The sequence below is a fragment of the Aquila chrysaetos genome, chromosome 19 (genome assembly GCF_900496995.4).
Source record: "Aquila chrysaetos chrysaetos chromosome 19, bAquChr1.4, whole genome shotgun sequence".
NCBI classification, from domain to species: domain Eukaryota; kingdom Metazoa; phylum Chordata; class Aves; order Accipitriformes; family Accipitridae; genus Aquila; species Aquila chrysaetos.
In genome coordinates, this window is record NC_044022.1 from 4,407,264 (window position 1) to 4,432,965 (window position 25,702).

Genomic DNA, 25,702 nt, shown 5'->3' on the forward strand with positions numbered 1-25,702 from the left:
CTAGCAGACACTGGGTTGGTAGAGCTTTTGCTGTTGGGAGTGGTCCACAGTGTGAACCTCCATGTAGATAAGTGCTCAAAGGAGAAGATTGTTACTTAAACCAGTTCTTCTCCAAGATGTACTGTCTGCATGCACATTCACAATCTTGAATGTCCTGAAGGATTCCTGGGACACCGATGCTGAGGGGATCTGGCAGTAGGAAGCATGTCCTTCCTTTCTGTACTTTTGTGCGCAGCGCACGAACAGGGTGTTTGTCCTACTGGTACTTCTGAGGCAGTGAACTCAATTTCGGGTGTTTGTGTACATGTTCACTCATAAAATAGGAATGTTCATATGAGTACCATCTCAAAGAATAGCTATAGCCCTGGCTCTGCAGCTGACCAACTCATACCTGTTACATGAACCATTGTTCTCCCTATCTGGTCATTTCTCTATAGTGGGTGCTCCATCCTGAATAGGTACCTCGTGCTAGGTGGATCTGTTTTGTTGCCTTGTATACTACATGAGATTTTTTCCAGCAGTTTATTAAGCAACGTAGACCAGAGGTGAACCAGAAATAGTTGGGATTTTGGGTTAGACTCCCAAACACTCTTGATCTACCTCTCTTTGCTTAGGTGGTGGTGTTTTCAAATTTCTGCAGGTTGGTCTGGACAGAATGGTATTCTGTGCAAGTATTTGGTGTCTTGTATTTCATGTCACACAGTGAGACAGCTTCAGCTTTGCAACTGGGCACCCTGATTTCAAGGGTTCCTTGGGCTTGGTGCTGGTAGTTGGGAGGAACATGAACACGCATCATCTGCTCCCCTGGGAACAACTGACTGGCTCAGTTCCACTTGATGCAATACTGCTTCTGGGACTTCAAAATCAGCACTGACTGGGGGAGATGGATTGTGTTATTAGTTTGACACGACCTGCAGAACTTCAAAAGGGCAAAAGATGCATCCTGGAGGGTCCACGAAAGCAGTGATGTGACAACGTAAGAATTCTTCTGACCCTTTGGAAAATTCATTGTCATTGATAGTCTGATAACTAGCTTGGCTGGGGGATATCAAGGGTGACGTTCTCTTGAGACCCTTATTTGTTTTGCATCCAGGGAGTTCCCAGCTTACTCTTGGGTGGCTGAGAGTAGCTCCATTCTCATCCTCGCTCCTAGGCCTCTGAGCTCATTTGAAAAAGAAAAAGTTACTTCTTTGCTGTGCTTTGAGATTTGGCTGACATGTAGGCATATTCTTCCATGTAAACGCAGGCTGGGACTGGAAAGATTCAAAATCAGAAGCAACTCATCTCTTTTTCTACTTAACAACAATAAAAGGTAGGTTTACTCTCATGACCGCTACTGTGAACTTTACTTGTGTTGACATTCCCCCTGTTTATTCTGAAAGAGTTTCTTGGCTGTTGCAGTCTTTTTACTAGACAGCTGGCTTGTAGGAAAGAGCTGCTTCAGTGACAGTTCAGCAGCTGCAGAATGACAGCAGAACGTGCCCCCGGGAGACAGTACTGGCTTACGACAAGGCCAGCGGCTGTCGAGCAAAACCTGCTGCATGTTATAACCGTGTGCTCTGTGTTGCACAATATCTGAGAGCACGGGAGCCTCAGCCAGAGCTGAGGCAGGAGTTCAATGATTCTCAGAGTGCTTGGAGCAGCCAGCAAGGCACCCTTACAGACCATGGTCACTGGCGCAGGTGATTGGGTGCGCTGTATTCTTGCTTAAAGAATAAAGGATGATTTTGACTTTTTTTAAAATTTTAAACACATTTCAGTCAATCAGTGCTTATGTTGTTTTTGCTTCATGCCTGTTTTATTAACACTTTGTAGGTTACTCCATAAGTAATTAAGGAATATTCTGCAGGTAACCCATGAAGAACTGTGATTACAGGAGCTATACTTTGACTCCATGCGATCAGACTGGGTTACAGGGCATCCATTTTGGGTATGGTTTAGGGAATTGTTATTTTCACTTTTTTAAAATGGAACTTGTTGAATAACTAACACTACTTGCAGGCAGTAATTTCAGGTTTGGAAAACACTTTTATAGAAACTTGATTGGTTTTGTTCCAGCATGATATAATTTAAAAAAAACCCAAACCACATTATTTGTATTTACCAAGGTACAAATACCCGTGCTTATTGCTGTGGCAAGTTGTGTAGAAGTACAAGCTCTAGCATCGCAAATAAAAGCTGGTGACGCCAAAGGTACAACAGTTGCCAGATTGTGAAATACAAAGGAAGTCCCTGAAATGGTTTTTGGAACCACCACTAAGAAAGAGCGAACTCAACTCATGGTCACTGTGTTATATACCCATGTGTTAGGATGTGTTTTCTGCTTAGGTACTGTAAATCGTTAGGGCTGGAATGTCAAAACAAAGCTGTGGGGCCATCCCCTGGGCTGAAGGGCTTTTTATCAGGCTTCCCAACATCACCCAATGCCCACGATGCTGCTTCTGTGGAGGAGGTGATGTGTCTGGTAGGGGCGGCTGGTGGAGTGTGGCTCTGGGGAGCAGGCAGTTTCACACGGTAGCTGAAACCCAGTTACCATCCTGCCGTGCCTAGCGAGGCCAAGCTCTTCCCCACCTAGTCTTCCCTCCAGCTGCACCAGCTTCTCTCCCTCCTCTGCACCCTGCCATTCATTCTCCTGGGATTCACCTGATCACAGGGTAGCAAGCCAGTGCAGTTTGCTAACCCAGCAAAAGTGTCCTTTATTTTTTTTCAGCCCTCCTAGGCTAATTTTCTGCCATTTTACCAAGCTGGGTTACTGTATTGAGATGCCAGCATTGAATCCAGAAGAGTGGCGGCAGAGTGTGGTTGGGGAGAAGCAAGGAGAAGCAAGATCTTCTTATTTGGCAGTGATGAGCTGCTAACTTGACCCATGCTATCTCCTGAAACTGCTTAAACATAAATAACCTAAAAGCTTTCTTCAGGCTCTCTACAACCTGAGCTGAAGCCCCCCAAGGGCACTGGCACCCAAGGGAAGGGTATGACAGGAGGCAAAGAGACTGGGGGAGTCCAGACCAGTGATTGTCCTGTTTGCAGCCTTCCAAGGTTGCTTCAGAGTAGCACTGACCACTCAAAGGTGCTGCTCAGTCACCTCCATAATTACGGCACAGCCCTTCTTGGCTCATGTCTGAGCTGTTTCTCAACTGCAAGAAACTCTTTCTGCACCTGTTTCATCTGACTCGGTTTCTTTAAGGCCCCTAGGAATTTATCAGTTGGTTTTCCTTTGTGGTCCTGTTCTTTGAGTACCTTGAGGGTTTTTTGTTGGTTGGTTTGCCAGGTACTGTCTAAGCGGTAAGGGTGTGTATTTCAGAGTTTGGTCTGCTCAAGTCTGGGTAAGAGATGGCCAGCAGTTGTTATTCTATTTTCAGCTTCCAGTGCATCAAAGGCTCACTTTCTTTCAATTCTCAGATACCATCCTCCTTGCTGGTCCAGAGAGCTGAATGACAGCACTCCGGCCCTCAGTGCTAGCAAGTTGTTTTCCACCAACTTTTCCGCATGTGTTGGAAGGCTGGTAGGAGGAATCCTGTCTGTATTCCTGGAGCACTGGAGTAGGAAGCGGCTGTCTCTCATGGAGCAGTGCCCTGGAGGATTTATGCTGTATCATTCCTTTGTACCTCACAGCAGCTGTTTGGCTGGATTTATTTTTGGACAGGAGGGATGCGTGTTAGACAGTTTGAAGGAACCAAATTAGTAATCAATCACATTTGTAACTCAGCTGGAAGTTCTTGCATTGGGGGATGTGTCTGCTGATTGTGTGATGAGAAAGCAAAGAGAGCAAAGCAGGGCGGGGGGGGGGGCATGTCAAGCATTGACTGTCTTTACCAGAGCAATCCTGCCTGAGCTGGATGTTCTGTGTCTTTGGAAAGATACAGCTACCTCATCTGAACAAGCAAGAAGGCTGCTTTGCACTGTGAAGTGATCAAGTTCTTCCCATACCCAAGGCTCCTTTTGTACAGATGCACATAGAGGTTCTAGTGAAGTAAATGCAGTGTTGCAAGAACTGTGCAGGGCCTTGGGGATTTACCCTTCACTTTGCTTCTGTCCTTGCTGGTATCTTGCTGACAACAGTCATATATATTTTTCTTCTTAAACAAGGTTTAAGTGTTAAACCAGAGAAGAATTTCTCTGTGCTGCTGAAATCTTCTATTTTGTCCTTTTGGTGGGAGAATTGCTGGAAAATATTAGAGTAGGACAATACATTACTGTGGGATGTATCTGGTAGTATTTTAGGAGAACTGTAGGATCCAGAAAGGGGTGATGTATGTTTGTTACTGAGTGCTGACCACATAATCATTCAGTCTTTTATACACCATACCCAGCAAATGGTTATGTCAGCACTTTCTGTCTTGAAGTTGCCCCACCAAAAGTGGGGGGGCTGCTGCTGCTCTTTTGAATATATAGAGCAGGCTGGGTGAGGAAAGATGCTGTTCTGAGAGGGGAGATGAGAGTCTGTAGAGAAAAATGGGATGAGCAGGTGAAAATAAGGCTGGAAGAGGCATGCTTCTGAAGGTGTGCTGACAAGACACCTCACCCTGCACATACCCATCGCAGTTCCTTTACAAGCACCCAGGGAGATGGGAAGATCTCAGGCTAGTGGCCACATCTTTTCACCAGTAAGCACCATTAGCAAGAACAGTCATAAGATGTGATGCAGTTCAGTAGTAGTTCCCTGATCTGCTGTTGCTATATTTATAACCTCAGCAGACAGTCTGGATGTGCAGACTTCCATTCTCCTGATCCTGTCGATTACTCGCAATCTGCTCAGGATATGCACAGCAAAGAGAGTCTGGATTTCAGGCAGCGTCATTGACATCTGTGGATATTGTCCTCAGTTGCCTTCCTCTATTTGCCACAAAGTGAAGCCTGGTTGCAGCATTTCCAGGCAATATTTTTCCCAGCTTTTTTTAACGTGGATGCATGACATGAGCACAGCTGGATGCCTGGTGTCTTTCCTTGGCTTTCTTGTAAGCTGACTTCAGATCCTGGCTTTTGATTCAGCCTTGCAGGGTATGCTAGTTGCAGCCTCACTCGGTAGTGTGCCTGGTGGCAGCCTGCAAATATCCTCACTGTAGTGTTTCTTCACAAGAGCTTTTAGAGCCTATGTGCCTTTCCAGTAGGGTCAGGATGCCTCTAGCTCCAGCTGTGAGCCTGTAACAGGCAAGATTCACATTGGCCTAAGGTAATCTTAGCTGCAGAGTTCCAATACTGATTTCTAGGCATGCATAGCAATGCATGAATTAGTTTTAGCTGTGCACCAACACTTCAGTGAAGAGGTGACATCTGGGTGTTATGACCCTGAAGTAGGTAAAAACCAAAGTAAGCACGGAGGTTGATCCTACAGGATGGAAAGCATCGTTGAGTGTAGGTGGAAAACTGGTAAGATGCAGTACAAGTGCACTTGGGTGAATCCTAGTACATCTTAAGCTAATGCACTGAAAGCTTATGCTTCTGAGCAAGAATGTACAATGCTGGTTTTGGCTGCTGGTGTGTGCTAAGAACCAGTGACCTTAGCATACAAAACTTGAGCTTGTAACAAACCATATCACTTAAAACTTAGCAAATTTCTACACAGATTTTATTTTTCCTAGGTTTCATGGAAGAAAATTGAAATGAACAAATATCAAGTAAATAATCTTGAAATTATTGCAGTAGTTCTAATTCCCTGACTAGTGGCAATAGAAACATCAAGTATAAAATTCAGCTGCATAATTCTGCAACCTGATTTCTTTCTGAGACATCATTTCCTCTAATTTTTATATTACTTACTCTACTTATCATTTGAACTTATGCTATAGGGTGTTAAAGTTCCCATTTTCTGTTCTAATCTTTGCAGTCCACCAAAGAATTGGCTTGTGCTTTGACTGTGTGATGATGTTGTGCCCCTCACAAAGTTAATTTTGTAATACTATATTTTAATGGTTTACCAGTTTTATAACTAGGACCTTGGAGACTGTAATCAGAGAAGTTTTTTTATGCCAGAGTAGTAGCAAATATGTTAAAGATCTGCCAACAGCACCCTTACTAGTATAAAAGTGTGCGTATGTGTGCATACGTGTCAACATGCGCACATAAATCTAAGCATCGGCACATGTTATGGAAGAGTGATTGTTGCGTTAGCAATCATGTCTGGTCATGACATTGACAGGCAGGAAGATGAACTCAACAGAGATTCAATTGTTTATGCTGTTGTTAAAGATCTATTGTCAGCCTGGTAGGTCTGGGGTTTGTGAATGGAAGGGCTTCCGAGTCCCTGCTTTTGAGGGTGGCGTGTGTTTTGAGGTACTTTCTATGGGTTTAAAAAAAAAAAAGTTTGAATTGTAACAATTTTTAAATAATGTGTGTGTTTCTTAAGGTCCGACAAGAATTAGTTGAAGAATATGAACAAGTTAAGAGCATTGTCAACACTTTAGAGAGTTTTAAAATGGATAGACCTGCAGATATCCCTGTATCCTGTCAAGATGAGCCTTTTAGAGATCCTGCTGTTTGGCCCCCTCCTGTTCCAGCTGAACACAGGTAATAAGAGGCTCAAGCAGCGTGGGTGGAATAAAGTTGGGTTGCCATAATTTTATGTTCTTTTTTGAATGCATCCGTAATGTGAAAATCACATTTCATTTACCCCTTAGTCATTTGTAATAAAGAATAAATATAATTCATTGGGGAAAAAAGTAATTAAACTACAGTTGCATTTATTGCTGACGTTCTAAAGAAAGTCTCTCCTTTATTCTGGTAGGAGTGACTAGCTAAGTGCCTGGAACTAGAATCTGCTGGAGAGTTGGTGACTTTCTCATGTGCAGGGAGAAAACTTTTCCGTTTCAGTTTATTTAAGCAGTTGAATTCACTGATGGCTGAGGAGTCGGTAAGGGGCTGGAACTGAAGGATCTTGAAGGACATGGTGGTTAGAAATCACTCCCTCGCTACAGATAATATGACCTGTGTTTAATCCATTAGTTAGTTTTATTGCTAAACATGTTCTGTTATACATGGTGTTTCTCTTCTGTAACCACCTTTAAGGTAACTTTAGTTAGCTGCAAGTTTTCTCAAAATAGATGCTTGTGCATTTTCTGAAATCCCTATTTTCACCCTAATAGAGCTTGACACAGGTTGTTGGAAACAACAAATCTGATTTAAAAACAAGAATAACATTTATCATGCCAACATTTTTCTAACATTATAATAGCAAAGAATTTTAATGTGTGTATACTCACATAAGCAAAGGAACAAATTAAAATGGGAGACCTTGGTTGACAGAAAGAAATGCCAAGTTTACTTGTAAATTTATGTGCTTTATGATTATCAGACAAATGGATCTTCACTTTTCAAAAAACCCTAAGAATGTAAGTGTAAAATAATATTAACGCTGATTACTTTTGTGAGTGAAATGATTATCAGAATCTTTGTGGTAATGTTACGTGAAGTGCCAGATGTATTTATTCTTGTATCTTTCTTAGAGGTAAAGGCCCAATAGTTTATCCACTTTTTTAAGCTGAAATTTAAATCTTGTGCAAATAAGTAAGGAAAATTAGCCACTCTTCTATGCTGTTAAGTTTGATGAAAATGTATACAAAGCAAAATGTAACAGTTGTATCCAGCAGTGCGTTTAAGTGTGTAGTCTTTTTAAGCCATATTCCAGGAAACTGTTTTTGGAGTTAGCAAATTTTGAGTTACTCAAAACAAGAATCAGTAGAAGGTTTCATAGGGGGCACTAATTAAAGTCGGGTGACATTCCTGGACATTTATTTTAGTTCTATATTTCAAGTCCAATCCCTAGAACAAAATGACTGTGACGTTTTGTCTTAAAACCAAATCCTTTCTTCTCGTGCCGCTGCTGAGTTCTCTTTGACATTGTGGGTGATGCACACAAGTATAGGTGGTTGCAGTTTGGCTCTGTTTGCTTTTGCTTTCTAGGCAATTCTTACTTTTTGACATTTTCACACAGGGGAATGAAGTCAGAGGTAGGACGATTGTTTTAAAATTCTCCCTCCTTTGTTTGGGGGCCTGTCAAAGGTATTAGCCAGCTTTTTTTTCTTTTTTTAAGTTTTTTCACCAGGAATGTCATCTGGTTGTGTAGAACTTGTGCATATGAATGTAGCCTAACATAATCTCCTGGTCTGGAGTCAGAGGAAAATACAGTTTGAAGACTTTTAGTAAATTGTTTCCTCTTTTGTTACATGCGTGTTGGTTTGCTGTAAGATTGGTTAGGAATACTGATCTAATAGTATTGGTAATCTTGTTTTTTTTCCTCTGTTGAAACTTTTTTTTCCTTGTATTTTTTTTCTTACTTTGAGTGTCAGACAGAACCAGAAATATGTTGCTGGATTTGCAGATACAGGGAGATAAGACTTAGGGGCTTGTCAGCTTTAGTAATAATGCACTAAGGGAATTAATGAAAAACTAGAATCCTTCCTTCTTAATGTTGCTCTTTTTTCACTGTTTTTAGCACATTTTGTTGTGGTTGCTTGTTGTTAGGGCTCCACCTCAGATAAAACGTCCCAACCGAGAGGTAAAACCTTTGAGGAAAGAATCACCAGGACTGCAGCCCCGTGGGCCTGCGGGCAGAGCGCACGCGGTATCCAAGGGTGAGAAGTCTACAGGCAGCCGCGAAAGGGAATCGAGAGCTAGAGGACGAGATGACAAGGTAAGAAGTGGGAAAGAACGTGGCGGGGAGGAGTTATGATGCGGCAGGTGGCAAAGGGAAGCATTATTAGTTTTAGGTCTTTAATACAGGTAATAATAAAAAGCCACAATAATCCCATGCAAGAAAACTTGGTGCTTTCCTCTTGCCTCATGGACAAAGCGTGTATCATGGGGATATATAGTAATAATGACAGCAAATTAAGGAAAATTCTGTCTTGTTTGCTCTGTCTTGATTTGAGAAGATTTTTTGATAGGGAGGAAGCATGGTGGCCTGTTGCTTGGGGGTTTCTTATCATCTCAGACCATGGGCTTGACTCTAATCCGTCAGTGTCAATCAGGAGTAAAGTACCTTCTCCTCTTTCTCCCCCACCCTTTTTTTTTAAAAAAGGAATCCTATTCAGGTCTTTTGTAAAGATTTGCATGTAAAAAGTGCAAAAGTGAAACCAGTGCCCTTCTCTAGACTTTAAGCATTATGAGTGGAGTTGCACAGTTCCATTGCCTCTGCCACACCATAGTAAAATTTAGGTATGCCTAGAAGTTCAGGACAGTTCTGTAAATGCATTGATGCTAGGTAAATCTGTGGCAAATTATTTGAAGTTAAATATTTGAAAATGATGTGAGGGAGACATAGTAAAAGCAAACTTAGCAACTTTCATTTTCTCTAGTTTGTGGAAAGGGTTTTGTACTTATTATAGTGTTTAGGAAGATGCTTCTTGGAAAGGCTTTGTTTTAAAAATAAGAACAATGAAATAAATTAGAAGAAGTTGGAGATTCTTTCCTCTCAAGACCCATGAAAAAGGAGCAGCACTGAAGTGAAAGGAAAGGAGAAACAGTGATTCGCTATCAAGTAGTGATGTCAAAGGCAGGACTGTTTTGTGGCTGAAAAAAAGGTCTGTGTGCAAATTGCTGTTTCTGACACACTTCGATTTTTAAATTTAACTGTGGAGTCAGTGCCAGGAACCCAAGGAATCTGTGGTATAAATGATACAAGTTAAGAGTGTACTGAAGTGGTTTTACTTTCCTGACAGACAGAGATACAAGAAGCCCCTTCCTATGGGGGCACACAGTATTGTACAGATCTTGATAGATGAATAAGAAAATATTTAGGCCAGTTTTCTTCCAAATGAATTTGGATAGTCCCTTCATGGCCTTTCTATTACAGGTCGCTTTTTCACAGTGCAGAAAGAACTCAAAGATACTCTTTTTCCATCATGAATTGCTTTTCTGATACACAGGGAAAGTATTAAGTCATCCCAGCCCTTATTACCATCTGTAGGTAGGGCCAGGCAAATTTTCAGCAGTGCCACTGAGTGACTGTACAGATCAAGTTTAATCACTTTAGAAATCTCTCTACGCTGGATCAGTAAGATTTAAAATAACAAGTGTGCATCCTGCAAGCTATAAAAATCTTGTGAAGATCTGTGAAATTATTTACAGTTCTCCCAGCTATACGGGGAATTGGAGCTGTGGTGTGTGACAGGTTCACCAGATGTGCTTGTGTAAGGCAGCCCTCAAAGTCTTAGCTCTAATGAGAGTGAACTCTGCTCTCAAAGCTTTCCGGTGATGAGCATTATAGAGCTTTACTATAAGGAGCCCACAACATGACTTGTACAATACTTGTCTCTGGGAATAATGCGATTAGCAACACTACTGCTGTCAGATGGAGGAAGAGTCATGAAGGTGTTCCATTTAATATAGTACATTTAAACGCTACTCTTATCTGAATAAATTGGTCACTAGGTGGCAGAAGGAAAATATGTCTACTCTTCAAAAAATACCAACACATGTGCTCTTGGTTTTGCCTTTGGTTACTTTCTGGTTATTTGACTTTCTTTGTCTGGGGTATATATGCAAAAATCACACCAGGTTACAAATGCTCACGTGTTATATGACCATTTTTGCATGGCATCCATGATTTTCTTTTGAAGAAAATTTTGAATGAAACAGGAAGTAGCCAGGTATGGGAAATGAGAGAAGTTAATGCAACTTTCCATATTTTGCACACAGGCATGAAACTTCCCTTGCAGTTTTATCCTTTCTTAGTTTGCAAGGGTTTATGTTCTTCAGTTTCTGAACTAAAGCTACAAGGAGCTTACCTCTGTAGCCTAGTATGTTGAATCAAACAGGTTCGGTAACTCTTCATGTTCAGTTAAAAACAATAGGGCAAAACTGAAGCCTTAAACTAGGTAACCAGATACCTCTTTACTCATAATAAATGTTTCAGCTGTGTAGTTCTTCTGTTTGGGTAGTTGGTTAGGAGTACTTAGAACATGTAATGAACATGGATGCCATATCCATTTCCTAAGATGTTGGTTGCAGCGTAATAGGTTGTACGCTGTCCTGGCTATAATATCGCAGTGCAATACGCATATTTATTTGTGATAATTTTTCAAGGTAAATATAGCTATAGTATGTATGTTTTAGAAATGTTTTGTCTCACTTTACACGTTATGCCTTCTTTCACCGTTTCTCCTTCTCAGACCATATAATCTTTTCATTCTGACTGTAACCATCTTGGGATAAGGACTTTCAACCTGACTATGCCTGTAAAATGACCTTTTGTAGTGCTATATAAAATAATTTTGAACTGCAACCCACTGGATAGTGTTTATCCACCAAACCCTTATATTTATGTGTTCCTTTTTCTAAAATGCTGCTTTCAAGTGCTTCTTCCTTCTTAGTTCCACTGGAAATTATTAGGCTTGTTCTCAAGGTACCTTCTGCTGTATCATTGCCAAGAATTTTAGCTTCTGTTCAGTAGTTCAGCTTAAAGAGGCAGCATGAATGCTACCTGTATGTCTTTTAGAAATTGTATAATACCATATCTAAGCACTAGAACACGTTTTTAGGAGTACTCTTTAGATTATTTTAGATTGCCAGTGGACAAGGACATTAGATATTGCGAAGGATGTGAAATAGCCGAGGGCTGTGCTGCCATATCAGTGGATATTAAAATTGATGAAGATATGACTTTAAAAATGTAATTATTTTTGCTTGATTATTCTGATGTGCATCATCAGAAGCAAAGGCAAGGTAGATTACAGGAATATGGATGTGAGATGAGGTAGTCGTATTTAGGTGGAAGCATAGACCTCCATGCATTGGGACTGGAAGGCTGCATAATCTCTATCCAACAATGCTGAAAGAACTGGTAGGTGAAATTGCAGGGTTGGGAGCAGAGATTTCCAGTAAAATCTATGAATGGTGAGTTGTGTTGACCTGCCTGTATTTAGAAGGGGAAAGGAAAAGTCATTCAGGCAATTGGAGTTGTTAATTTTACCTAAACAGTGTGCAAAGTTTTACAACAAATTTAGAATGGACAAAAAGTGAAAGACTTGGGACTAACTGGAAAGTGATTTCTTAAGGAAAAGGTGTTGCCTTTGCCAGCACTTTCTTTAGAGTTCCAGTTAACGTCTTAGAGAAAGAAATTAATCTACCTGTATGCCACATGGGAAGCAATTAGTTAATCTAGTGAGTGTATGGTGTAGAAGAATTGTAAGGTGGGGAGGAATTAGGCAGCAAGGAGAATGTTAAGTGGTACTGAAAGAAAAAGTATCAGTAAACTGGTAAATCATTTATGGATTTCCTCAAGACTAGAGATTGACTCTTGTTTTATCTTTATTATATATATATATATATATATGTTTTATATATAATTAATGACCTTGGCACAAAAAAGAGGCATGCACTAATTAAATTTGCTGGTGACACCAAGCTGGGAAGCACCATCACCAAAAGAGGAGATTAAGGCTCTTGTACAGAAGGAATTGGATGACGCTGTGCTGGAGTCATGGAAATGGGATAATGTTCAGCGGTGCAGAGCAGCGGGCCCTGTACTTGGAGACAAGAATTTCTGCTAGGAGCTGGGAGCTCAGCAGTGGAGGAGAAGAAAGACTTGGACGTATCAGCAGAAATCGGATCAGGCTGAACTTTCATTTGGCACGTCACCTTTTCCTGGTGGTGATGGGAAAGGCTGGCGGCCGGAGTGAGGCGCAACCAGGTGCCACCTTTGGCTTTGGCAGCAAGAGGTGGAGAGTGCATCTGGCAATTGTTGCTCCGTGTTCATGTGTAGTGGGAAGAGTCTGCAGGAAAGTAAGATGTCTACAGGACCCAGTTCTGGTCATTTAAGCCGCCAGGGTTATCCTATGTGATTGATCTGTTTGAGGTTGCGTCTAAGGCAGCAGTATGATACAGCTGTGGAAATTAATGTAAATTAAATCCTAGGCCCAGTTTGTTGAGGTGTTAGCGGCAGAGAGAAGACATACTATTATTAGGAGGCCCTGGTGAGACAGAAGCTGGAGTATACTCTGTGCATTTCAACAGCTGTGCTCAAGAAAGATGTATTCGTATTAGGAGGACAAAAAAAAAAGGGTTGCCAAAGTGAACATGTAGTTGTGTTCAGCTTGTGTTCCAAGAGGAGACTTAACTTGGTTTGGTAAAAGAAGGCAGAGCACGCCCGTGCTGCAAGTACATCAGGGTGTTGGACACATCAATGAGACAACTGCCGAAACTAATGCACAAACTTACTTCAAGAGTAGAAATAGATTCATTTTGGAAACAAGGTTTTTGTTCCAGTGGAGTGGTACAGGTCTGATACCCCTTCCTGATGGAAAGCCCAGCCAATTTTTTAAATGTGTTTAAGTCAGAGTTTTGTTGGCCGAGGAGAAGGTTACGTGATGGGATTGCCAAGGGGACTGGGTGGGAACAGTCCTGCGTACCTCTGTCTGTTGGCATACCTTCTTAAGAGAGAAGCCATCGCAGCAGCTTTATTTAAAGCTGTTTTGGGAAAGTAATTCCACAAGAAAAGATGAGATTATGACTGGAAAAATTATGCTTACTCCTGCTGCCTGGATGCAGGTGACATTTTTTAAAATTATTTTTTTCTAGTCTCTGCTCACTTACCTGCTCACTGAGGATTGCATGTTGCATCAGTTTGGGACCAACACTGATAATCTTATTAGATATGAAAACTGTAAATACTTTAAATCTTGGTTTAATTCTGTAACTGAAAAACTTGAAGCATTCGGTGTCACTAAAATGATAGCCAAGGTGATGCTGAAAGCACATCTCCCAGTTGGCCGTTCTTTCCCCTCTGTTGCCGAGACATGCCGCAGGCAGCAGGAAAAATAACTGTCCCAGGAAAAGTGGTATCGCAGGACCTGGCCGCAGGGGTTTTGGGGCAGGCCAGGCCCTTTCTTTCCCCCTTTCTTTCTGTTTTTTTTTCTGCTTCTTTGAGCCACATCACACCCACGCCTGGAGTCGCCTGCATTGCCTGGTTGGCATGTTCACCGCCTTCCTGGCACAGCAACCAGGCTGTGCCCAGATCTGCCAGCCCAGGCTCGGGTACGGAGGTTTGATCTGCTGCTTCAGCCTCCTCCACAGTGCGCTGCAGCGATCCTCCCTGCCTTCTCCTGCTTTTTAAAGCCTGCCTTAACTCTGTTTCACCCAGAAAAAAACCAAAACATCCGATTTGTTTTGAGATGTGCAGAAAAATTCTTCCACTAGGAAAACCAGTCCATTGCAGAGGGATAGGAGAGACTTGCATAACAAAGACAGACAGCAAATACCTTTCATTCATTGTCATTTTTTTTCCTTCTTTCTGTTTTTATGGTTACATTTGGATTCCGTTTTCTCTCTCCTGAAATCTTCCAAACTCTACAGGGCTTTTTTTCTCCGTTTCCTTTTTACGCCAGACCATTAAATTTTTGACACCAGCTTTTTGTCTAAACACAACTTTCAGCTTTCTTTCCATTGCAAAAAACTGATCTGGGAATACTAAACAACACAGAGTTCACTTGGAAGCAAGAAATAAAAATAGTGGGAAGATAAGCTGCTTCCTCACAGGCCTTGTGGGCAAACGGCAACTGGGAGGGGTGTAATAATCGCTACCTTTTTCTTTTTCCACTGCGAGGTTATTTGTGTGTTTCCAGCTGCCTCTCAGCCCGCCTTTGCCTAGGCTGCTTTTGTCCAGCCAGCTGGGATTCTTGCTTGCTGATAGTGTTTAGAAGCTGAGTTAAGAGTCCTAAAGTAGCTCCCTAGTCAGCCTCCTTCATTAAAACAGCACAGCTGCTTTTCAGGCACCGCAGAACGCTGCCGTGGATCTGGGAGGGGAAGCAGTTTCCTTCTGAAGTGGGAGAGGAGGAGCGTGAGCCCTGGTGCTTGAAAGGGAAAATGTTACTTCACCCCTATAAGCTTAATGGCACTGTGGAGGTACTAACCAGAAACTCCGGGCCGTTTGGGGCAGAGGCAGTGTGTGGCTTGGTCACCGAATGAGCATTGGCACACTGCAGAAATTGTTGTAGTTCAAAGAAGCCTGGGTGACTTGGGAGCTTCTTCAGGGCTTTTGGTGCAGCCTTTAAATAAATGTGACCTTTTAGAAGCTTTTTAACTGTTTGTGGAGCTGGCCTGTGAATGAGAGGAGGGAAATAGATAGTTTGCTGGTGAGGAAAGGAGAAATTGCTGGGCAGAAAGGCTTTAATTAAACAAGGGGAGGGGATCTTCTTGGTTTTCCTCCATCAAAGACAATAGGTGTAACAGCTTTTGTGTTCCTTTTCAGTGATGGTGCGGAGCCAGTTGTTTAGCTCTGGCAGGTAGTGTGGCAGGTGTAGCATCTTCAAAATATGCTTTGAATACTCTGGTCTTCAGCCAGGAGTTAATGTAGCATTAAGTCGTGACGCAGCCTGCTTTGTGAGGCTGTTTCTGCATTTGTGCCTTCAGCTGGCCAGGAAGAGTGTCAGTTGTCTGAAGAGTGGTTTAGCACTGTTAAGAGAGTCTGGTTTGCTGCTTTAAAACCAACCGACTGACCCACCAACCAACCAGCCAACCCGCCATGATATGTGGTGAGCTCTGATGGGGTTTTATCACTATGAGCTGCATCTGTGAAGGAAGCGTAGTGCTGTTGTGGTGGAAGCAACCACAGATGTTTGGGGACTCTTTGTGGAGTGTAGGGTGTGAACATGTTGGTTTTGCTGGCCATCATGGTGCTGAGATAGCTGTGTTAAAGCTTGATACCTTCTTGTGGCTTCTGCAGTGGTGAACCAGATGATTTTGTTATATATTGCTAGTAAAGGATATGTTGAAAGAATAATGTCCTTATAAGCCTGTGTGATTTTCACTTCTAGGGAAAGAAAATATCCCAGGAAGTTGGTGATGGGGAAATTCCAAAATTTGATGGAGCAGGTTACGACAAAGACTTGGTCGAAGCTCTTGAAAGGGACATTGTATCAAGGAATCCGAGCATTCATTGGTATGAGGATTTTCTTAATTCAAGTGTTTTTGCTAGTGTGGAGAAGGAGAGAAATTATCCTTCTTCTAACTCTTAAAACAGGGAGCCATCATAATCTTCTAGAGAGCAAAACAAGGTCTTTTGGTTTTAACAGTTTATTAATTTGATTACAGTTAAGCTTTTGTTGCTAACTGATATTATGTGCAGTACATCCATTACAGGTACTGCTGCAATGAAAGTACACTCCAGAGAACATTAAAGATACCGCTGTGGTGTTCACATTGTCCAAAACAATTTTTAATTAAGCAGCTCTGGGTAACTTGAGTTGAAAATAATTTTTTCCCTACCTTCCAAAAGTGGATTCAGTTTTAGGTCACAGGATTATAGGAGTGCTCTCATGAGGCATGTGCTGGCATGCTAAAAGAGATGGTACTAAGTGAAAAGCTTTTCTATTTTTCTTGTCTAAAAATAGAAGAAATACTGTTGTATAGGAATCTTATACAAGTTTCTTCATCTTGCACAGGGATGACATAGCAGATTTGGAAGAAGCCAAGAAATTATTAAGAGAAGCTGTCGTTCTTCCAATGTGGATGCCTGATTTTTTCAAAGGAATCCGAAGACCTTGGAAGGTGAGAATTTATTTGGTGTTTTAGTAAATGGCAAGCTGTAGTTATGTATGTCTGCTGCTGTAATGTGTGTGGATGCCTGCAGCAGAAGGCCTAAAAGGCAAATGGGAAAGAAAAGGAATTTGTTCGTGAAATTCTTTCATGACAATTCATGTAAAATGCACTGAAAGAAACAGCTGGAAGTGTACACGGGCTTTACAGTAAATAATAATTCTTTTGTATTTAGTCAGTCATAGCTTGTTGACCTCATAATACTTTCTCTATGTCAGCCTGTACATGTGAGCAAGCATGTAGGGTATATTGACAGCAGCAGAAATGCTTAATAGACAGCTCTGCTTAGGATTATGTTGGCCACTCTTCAACACTTCACGGAGGAAAGCAGTCCTTGGACTGTTTTATTCTGCATGTGCCAACTATCTCTCACTCAGACTGCAAAACTGCAGGCTGGATGGTGCAAGGAAGCAAGGAGAGAGAGGGGGCTCATCTGAGTGATGATTTAGCTTTGCAGTTACACTTGCAGCTGGGCATAGTTACTGCTGGAGTGGGAGAAATTCCAGGTGGGAGAATGAGCTGCAAGTGGGGCAACAGGAGGGATATAGGACTGAGCTGGCCTGGCTGGTGGACAAGAGGTGAGACCAATCTGGGCCTTGCTTAGAGCTAAAAGGAAGAGGAGGTTGCGGACCATTTCTGTAAACAGAAAATAAAATTGTCTTGCTTTTGTTGTGGGATGGATTGACACTTGTTTTGGGAATAACTAGTCCCAACACAAGGGCTTTCTGGTTACTGAGAAGGATTACTGGGGAAAAGAGACTGTTGCAAATTGTCTGTTATTCTGAGTCTGCAAGGCAATGGCATGTGTAGGGAATGCTGTGTACGTGAGTAGTTCCTGTGGTTTAGTACGCTGGTTCAGCAGCCTATATCACATCTTGCGTTACTAACACTTGCCCTGTCTTTTCCTGCTTGGTCCTTGTACTTCTCTGGCTTATACTTGGGTCAGACCCTCAAAGCTGTCCTTCTCCAGCCTGAGCCAGTCCTAGATCCCTATTATTCTGCTTATTTACAAAACAAAGCCCTTCAGGAACTGATGAGTGGAAGACTTGTCATTCTTGGAGCTTGTGTCTACAGACAGTAAAGAGGGGAAGTCGGAAAGAGTGGGAGCTGATGATGGGAGCTGGGAGATTGCTGCTTGAGGGCTGTTCATGGAGGTTTTAGTGAGTTGCAGGGGGGCAACACAAACCTAGAGTCAGCCCAAACCTAGACCCAGGCTATATGGCCTTTGGGGTTTAGAGTGCTTGTGGTCAGTACCAGTGGCCTTGAGGTTAACCTTAAGATTTACCGAGCTATCAGCTTGGACAGAGCCTAGATGTCGTGCGTTACAAGTGTAAGGTGAGATTTTAGTGTCTTTTGAACAGCTGAATCTCTCTCTTTTCCTCTCGGCATAGAGGAAGTTGATCCATACCCTTATTATAGACTACAGGGGCCCTGTCTGTCCAGTCTTCAAAAACTTTTAAGGGAGTGAAGAGCTGCTGTGCTTTTTTTCACCTATTAACATGTCTAGAGGATGTAGTGGCCATCTGTCTTTAAGGCAGGTATCTCAGCAGAGTGCGGGAAATGTGAAGACTGCCACTGGCCTTGTCTCCAGGTGGTGTGGCAGTGGATAACAAAACAACAGCCTGGTATTTTAAAGAGTTACAGTCTCCATCTCTTTGCCTGAGATTATCTTTTCCTACTGAGCAGTGTCGCCTCTGAAAACTAGGTGGTTGTAGACATGGAAAAAAATTTTAAGATTATTTCCTCTCTTCAGTCTGAAATGCAAATTGATTTCTGACGAGTCCATGAAGAGTCTTCATTGTTAGCCTTTTCCCTGGTGACTTGTGAAGCTGTAACTCTCCTGAATTTATTTTTCACACAGAACAGCATGTATTTTCCCTACTGTTGACCTCTGACTGTGCTACAAGGATGAGAAGTTTTGAAGGGAAGACTGTTTCTTGCAGTAATCAGTGTAGCAGCAGGCATTTGTTGAGCCTGGGCATTCAGGACAATAATTCAGGGAAAAGGCAGCCAAATCTGTTTTTGGATGCTCAGACTCTCCCGAGAACAATTCCCAAGACAGCCCTCACAGTTTGTGCCTGCATTCAGAGGACGGTGCTTGTATGAAGGAGCCAGCTGTCTTCCTGATTCAACACAGGTGCTGTGTAGTTGCAGCCATGGGCTTCTGAGCGTTCCTGGGCTTGCTCTTTCTTCTTCTCCGAACTGTTTTGTGCCAAGAAGGCCCAGTTGCTCACTGTGCTTCCCACTGCTCTGCTAGTGATTGTTACAACAACAAGAAGTCACCCTGCAGTGATTTCATCAAAACACTTACTCCCTGCGGTGCATTTCAGCTTCTTATTGGAATACTTTGGATTAACAGAGCCTTAGAGGAAGAATAAAGAAGTCTTTGTGTTTGTCAAGGATTTTAACTAGTGAGTAAGTGGCAGCCTCCTAGTTTGCAGAGAGAAAGAGCAACTTGATCCTATGTGTTTCTGTTTGCAACCATGCACATCTTGTTTTGCTGAGAACTCAAGTTCTTTTATTTTTTAACTGATATTTCTATCATCTTTATCCCCAGAAAGCTTGGTTTTCCCCTGGCTTTACACCTGGTGTGGCTGCTTTGCACCTGTGTTATGCACATATAAAATGCCACCAGTTTCACATGCAAGGTAACACTCACTATAATAGTTACACAGGAGGTGCAAAGTGATGGGCTTCGATTTCGGCAGTGAGCAGCACGTGTGACTGAAGCCAGAATTCGACCTTCCATAATAATGGAGGACCAAAGCAATATCCAAAAAATAATGTTAGTCCCTTGTATCACCAGGTCCTGCAGTAAACGCAGTTTGTCAAACAGAGGGGCCAAGCTGATTTAAATTGAAGTGCTGCTTCTTTTAAAATAGTAAATAAACACATCTCAAGCTCAGAGAGAACAGTAAGTCATCTCTGACCTGCACATCACAGGCTGAGTAATTTTCAGCCGGTCACTCCAGGGTTGTACTTGCAATATTATTATAATATCAGTATGACTATGCGGCGACTCAAATCACAGTATATGTCTGAATGTTCATGGGGAGAAAAAGAGTCCATTTACTTTTTATGCTTGCTGCTCTGGAGCTTAGGAAACCTTGGGCAGCCTGAGGAGTGACATTGGACTGTTAGCTGTATGGATGGTGTGTGAATGTTTCTAACTTAATTTACCGATGAATGTATGTTGAGCTTGCATTAGCTAAGTGTTAAATGGCAATAAAGGTATTAAGAGTTAATGGAAAATGGAGTACAGAGAGGCTATTGCTTTTGAATAGTACATTTTTGAATAATTGCATTCCCGGTTGATTTGTTTTTATAGATCTCTTCCATGTCATTCGTTGTGCTTTTAGAAGTAAATTTTTGTGAGGAACAGATGAAATCTAATTTGCTATGTGGCTTGCATTTAACAGATATTTTATTGCTGTGGCATTTTATGTAAGTTATTAATTGCAAAGCACATTATGATGTGCAATTCTAATTCTAGCTAATTTGATTACCCTTGCAACACAGTACAACTTTACTTTAGGAAACTTGTTAGCATGTAATAAGATCTTGCAGTTGGGAGGGAAAAAAACCCAAGCTGCTTGAGCACTACATTTTCATAGTGCCATGCTTAAAAATCACAGTGCCCTATTCTGGCGCTATGCAGGCATGGAACAGTGTGTTGTCCCTCTCCAGCACTGCTGCTGAAAGGGTTGGAAAGACTATCCATAAAGATAACTGTATTTAGAAATATTATCAAGAGTGATTAACCAGTCTCAGTGCTACAGTCTTAATATGGGTCCTGAGATCACTCTGTGTCTAGCTAAAAACCTGTTTGTATAATGACGGGTAAATGTGCTGAGCTGCAGAGGCACGTGCTTCTTACTCTCTCTTTCAGATAGACCACAGATGGAAAGACAGTCTGATGATGTGGATGCCAGCCTGGGACTTAACAATTGTAGTTCAGTTTTCTAGTTTAAAGCTTTCTGAATAATCACTGAGGTTCATATTAGGCTTTTGTGGGACTGAGCGGTAGTCCCCATAAGCCACGGTTGCTTATCTGTAAAATAGAAATAGCAGTGCTCTTCTGCCATCCAACAGTCTGGTGAGGATGGCATTTCATCCAGGAACTGCTAAGATGCAGCAGTATGGCCACAGAAGTACTGAGATGGAGAGATTAAACAGTATGACAAACCATTGTATTCAGTGCATGCTCTCGTGCATACTTAAATGTAAAAATCAACCAGATTTGTACATATACATCATCAGGATTTTCTGGCAAAATGTTTTTGTAAAGAAAAATGCTCTATTGAGGGAACCCAACTTTCTGCAAAAGTGTTTTGGTTTCTGTGCATCTTTCTTTGTGAAGGGGCCTTTGTTCCAAAAAGAAGAATTCACTGTCTTCATCTGCCTGTGCAGCCCCTCGTGAGCTGGGAAAGGCCTAAGTTCAAGTCCAGGCTCTGTCTGATTCAGAGCAAGGCTGTAAATCTGTTGTCCGCTTCCCAGGTGACAGGTGCAGTGACAGTTACTGGCTTTTGTGATTCAGACTCCAGTGGAGTGGTAAGAAGAGATCAGAGAACACTTCCACACTGTTCTCGAAAGCAGGATTTTTGTCTTTTGTTTTCCACTGATGACGATTATGTTATTAAACAATTTAAATACAGATCTTGGATCATATTGAGATGTAGTGTAAAGTACCAACTGCAAAGTTTATTTGTTGTTCATTACCTTTGTTTTCACCTTTCAGGGCGTGCTGATGGTTGGTCCTCCTGGCACTGGCAAAACAATGCTAGCGAAAGCTGTTGCTACAGAATGTGGAACAACGTTCTTCAATGTGTCTTCCTCTACCCTGACGTCTAAATACCGGGGCGAGTCTGAGAAGCTGGTCCGCCTCTTGTTTGAAATGGTATGTCCTCAATGATGTGATCTGGGGATCACTAAGGTGAGAAAGGACATCTCTCTTGGTTTCCTGCCCCTCCAGTAGCATGTTGGAAGCATGGAGTTCATTGAACTGACATCCCTTCAGCCAGTTAGAAAAACATAATCTCTGTGTGTCCAGCCTTTTCTGGTATGTTGTTGAGGATTAAGAAGGAAATGGTTCATCACCCATGTTTAGGATAGCATTTTCCAGACTAAATGTAGAGTTGTGACCTTGACAGAAATTCAGTTCTTATCTGGTTATGGGATAACAAGCCCTTGGGAAGTAGATTTGAAATTGGAAGGGATTTGGAACTGTTATTCTAGAAGCAATACATGTTTTAGTTCTGATTCTGTTCTGAATGATGGACACAGGCTTCTCAGTGAAGTGTGGGTGCAGTCTGTCATGTGGGGTACGTGAAGGACATGCCCATGTGGACCTATACTGAAGAGTCATTCACCTCTTTGGGATCCTCATTGCACTTCTACAATACTCTCAGTTAAAACCTGTCTCCGTTGAGATAGGCTGAGCTCCCTTCTGTCTGCTATGCTTAACCTTCACCAGCACAAAAACCTGGACATTAAAACTGCCTGTATTTTGATTGTGTTCCCTTTCCCCTTTGCAAGACCAGTTGCTGAGGAAAACCAACCAACCCTGAAAGACCCCTTACTCAAGAAGTACAATTTAAAGTGTATAAACTTCAGCATGTGCCAGACAGTTTGTAAATCAAGATCTTGAATTATTTTCTTGTGACAGGCAGGGAAGATATGTATGTGGTATGTCTAGTGGGACTGGGTCATGGTCTGATCAGAGCCTGTGCTTGCTGCTGCAGCCTTAATAGTGATGTTTTCATTTGAATAAAGGCAAGGTTTTACGCTCCAACAACAATCTTCATTGATGAGATAGATTCCATTTGCAGCCGCAGAGGCACGTCCGATGAACACGAGGCGAGTCGCAGAGTCAAGTCAGAGCTGCTTGTGCAAATGGACGGTAACAAGTGTTTAGATCCAAGTTTGGGGCTGGGGTGCTGTTTCTTTACAGGTGGGAATGTAAGCACTTCAGTAATCTGCAAAACCTGGCTTTATGGGTAGGGGAAAAATAGGGCAGAACTTGAGAGTAGTGTATTTTTGGAGTGTTTGAAGGCAGATAACTGAAAAGGGCATTCTGCTTTATTTTTTCTAAAATGGCCATTTTGATGGTAAATTGAAAGCTCCTATTTAAGAGACACAGACTCTAGGAGAAGCAGATCATGCAGATTTGTGCAGTTTAATACAGGTCTTTAATTTTTATGCAATTTGAACAAATTTCTCCCCTTTGCCAGAGTCTCCAGCTCGGGGACCCCAGTGTGAGATCTGATTTTGCTGTGTTCTGTGGTGGCAGCTAATATTAACCTTTTAGTCAGATTTAGTACCTGTTCAGTGCAGGTGCACATAATGAGAATGACCATCTGAGAAATACTGCATGGCGTAGTGGTTTGATAACCACCTCTGTATTGCGGCTATTGTTTAACTACTATTTATGATGTCCTCAAATGTGCAGGTTCATTGGGGTAAACTCAGGGTAGGCAACTTTTTTCCCCCAAGTGATAATTTCTTTCCAGTCCTCATTTGGGAGGCCAAGGAGTGATTCTTATTTCTTCCATTGCCAGATTTGACAGATACACCACTTTTGGTGGGACTAGTAGGGCTATACTCACATATGACTGTGTTATTAGCACTGTCAGAGAAAGCTCTCCCCTGACTCAGCAAAAGAACGACCTGTCCCCCTCTCTGTGACAATGATGGTCTTGTCACACCTAAGCTATGGGAATTTTGGAAAGGAGCACTAGGACTCTATAGAGCTGTTGCTTAGCTTTGTCCAGGCTTTTGCAATGTTTGTCTGTGCAGTGTTTCTTAGCAAGCATCTCAATCAATAAGAGCTGTGGAGTGAAATTGCTCTAAACTGTTGTGCTTGCAGGGGTAGGTGGTGCTCTGGAAAATGATGACCCTTCCAAGATGGTTATGGTATTAGCTGCTACAAATTTTCCCTGGGATATCGATGAAGCTCTCCGACGGAGACTGGAGAAGAGGATTTATATACCTTTGCCCACAGGTATGTTTGCTATGACCATTTTCCTTTAGAATGGCCTTTGCAAGATGAGCTTAGGATTACTGCAGGACTGTTGGGTTTGGGAGGAGAAGCTTGATGTTTTTGTGATGAGCAGTGAAATTCAGGGGTTAATCATTTGGCTGGGTTGCTTTAATTTTAAAGAGAGTGAGAGAAAGAAAAAAAAATACTACTTGCTTGGGGGCTTAAAAACAAAGAACTGCGGCATTTCATTGCAAGCCCATTGATGGGTTCTTACATTTTGAAAGAGAGTTAGTTTTAATGAGCTTGGAATTATTTTAAATGTTTAACAGTCAATCCTTGAGTGATCATCAAAGGCAGCCTTTGGACATGTTCAGAAATATTGCAAATGCACTCCGTGCCCTTGCAGACAAATGCAAAGAAGTGGATCCATGAATTTTCACTTACAGGCTCAGTTCATTGTAAATCACTGCTTGCTCGCCTTTATGACTGTGCTTCGAGTTACTCAGAATGCAGCAGGCTGATTACTTTGCTGCCCTAAGACGTCTCGGCTTGTATTGTCTTTCCTAGCTGTCATTCACCTGTCCTATTAATTTTGAGATTCCCATCACTTGAAGTTTGCATAGCTTCGTTTCTTCTTGGTACAGTGGATGCCTCATCTCCCTGCATGAGCACTCAAGATAACAAGATGTGTGTTCATAGTGACAGCAGTTGTGATTGAGTTTAGCAGGTATAAGGACACTTAATAGTTCTACAGCTTGTCTTTGCAGCTTACAGGCAGTAACAGCTCCTAACAGGATGCCTGTCTTTATGACCAATTAGTTTAAAATCCTATCAGCTCATGCTCTTGTTTCTAATTAAACCAGATTGTTTTTTGACACAGTGTATTACACCCTGGACAACATATGAGATGTGCTCCGGTTTTATTTCCAGTCTTATGTTCTGTTGCATGTATTCTGGAAATAAGAATGTTGAGCTGTTCTGGGCAAGTCTAAATGATGCATTTATAACTGCTGTGTGATTTGATGTGGTCTGGCATTTTAATTGAAAAAGTGACAAGATATGTCATATATACACCTGTATATTGTAGAATTTGATGCAAGTATATATTCTACCATGTTTCATTTTCAAAACACTGCAAGGGCTTGCTTAGCCCCATAGCAAAGATTAGAAGAATGTTCTCCGATACAGGATGCTCTCTGCAGGTATCCCATATGTACCTCGTGCTCTGTAAATAATAAATCCCCATTTTATAGCTAGTGCCAGTTATGTGTGATTGATAACTATATTCTTGACAGTTCTGCAAAGCACACAAAACCAGCAGATTTAGACAAGCTTTCTAATCTCTTTTATATTTCCCCTCCCCCCAAAATTTTTAAAAAAATTAATTAGGGATAGCAATAAATAAAAAAATAGCGTGGACATTTCCTTAAGACTTTTAGCTTTTCCTAGTGCTACTTCTGTTGTGGTTGTCCTGTTTCCTAGGTCATAAAAATTGGTCACTGTGGAAATAAAGATGCTGACCTGGTATATTTTTCTGTACAGTAAAAGCCAGGAAAGCATTCGTCCTCTTTTTTACCATCCTTGTGCAGAGTAACACTGAGGCCTAAGCTGTCAAATGTGAATTCCTTCTTATAAGCGTAGGCTGCTTAACATATGTACCCAAATGCACATATGCCCATGCCCTCTACAAGAAAAATGGTTAATTTGCTGCATAAGTGCTCATTTACACAGCTGGTTATCACTGTGTGCACACTGCATCTAGCTCTGAAAGTGGAATACCAGGACATTTGTATTGTAAATATATTAAATATGTTTACTGTATTAATGTATCTGTTTTCTATCAGGCTTCAGCGGCTTTCTTGGGTCCCAACTGAGTAAAGTACTTAAACATATGCTTAAAGTTCAGCCTATTGTTAAGGGGTTTGTGCTATCTGAAGCTCTGTTAATAGAATCCTCATTGTGGTTCTAATGAAACTGTGAATAATATGCAGTCAAACACTTGAACAGCGAGTGAATCCAAAGGGATGTGAGAAGAAGCAGACATTTGTAGGATTGTGCTTTTGTGCCCTTGGGTAGTATGTGACCAAATGCTTTGTCACCTGAGACATAACAGACATTTTTAATGACGTTTGACTTTGGAAAATGTCTCTAGAGCATGCTGTTTTAATATACTGCTTTTAACCATATACTTTA

General features: G+C 41.7%; 1 protein-coding gene across 9 annotated transcripts in view; it reads left to right on the top strand.

Annotated features, from left to right (window-relative positions):
• The window catches only part of KATNAL1 (katanin catalytic subunit A1 like 1), a 43,513-nt gene that overhangs the window by 12,388 nt on the left and 5,423 nt on the right, over positions 1–25,702 (top strand). For 8 of the 9 annotated variants that reach the window (XM_030042195.2, XM_030042199.2, XM_030042198.2 and 5 more), the window contains 7 exons: positions 6,347–6,507; positions 8,461–8,629; positions 15,750–15,874; positions 16,377–16,482; positions 21,269–21,427; positions 22,303–22,429; positions 23,396–23,530. In XM_030042195.2, coding sequence (XP_029898055.1) covers positions 6,347–6,507; positions 8,461–8,629; positions 15,750–15,874; positions 16,377–16,482; positions 21,269–21,427; positions 22,303–22,429; positions 23,396–23,530 — 982 coding nt within the window. Of the gene's footprint in view, positions 1–1,292; positions 1,313–6,346; positions 6,508–8,460; positions 8,630–15,749; positions 15,875–16,376; positions 16,483–21,268; positions 21,428–22,302; positions 22,430–23,395; positions 23,531–25,702 lie in introns of those variants that run through there. The other variant, XM_030042204.2, reaches the window with a different exon arrangement.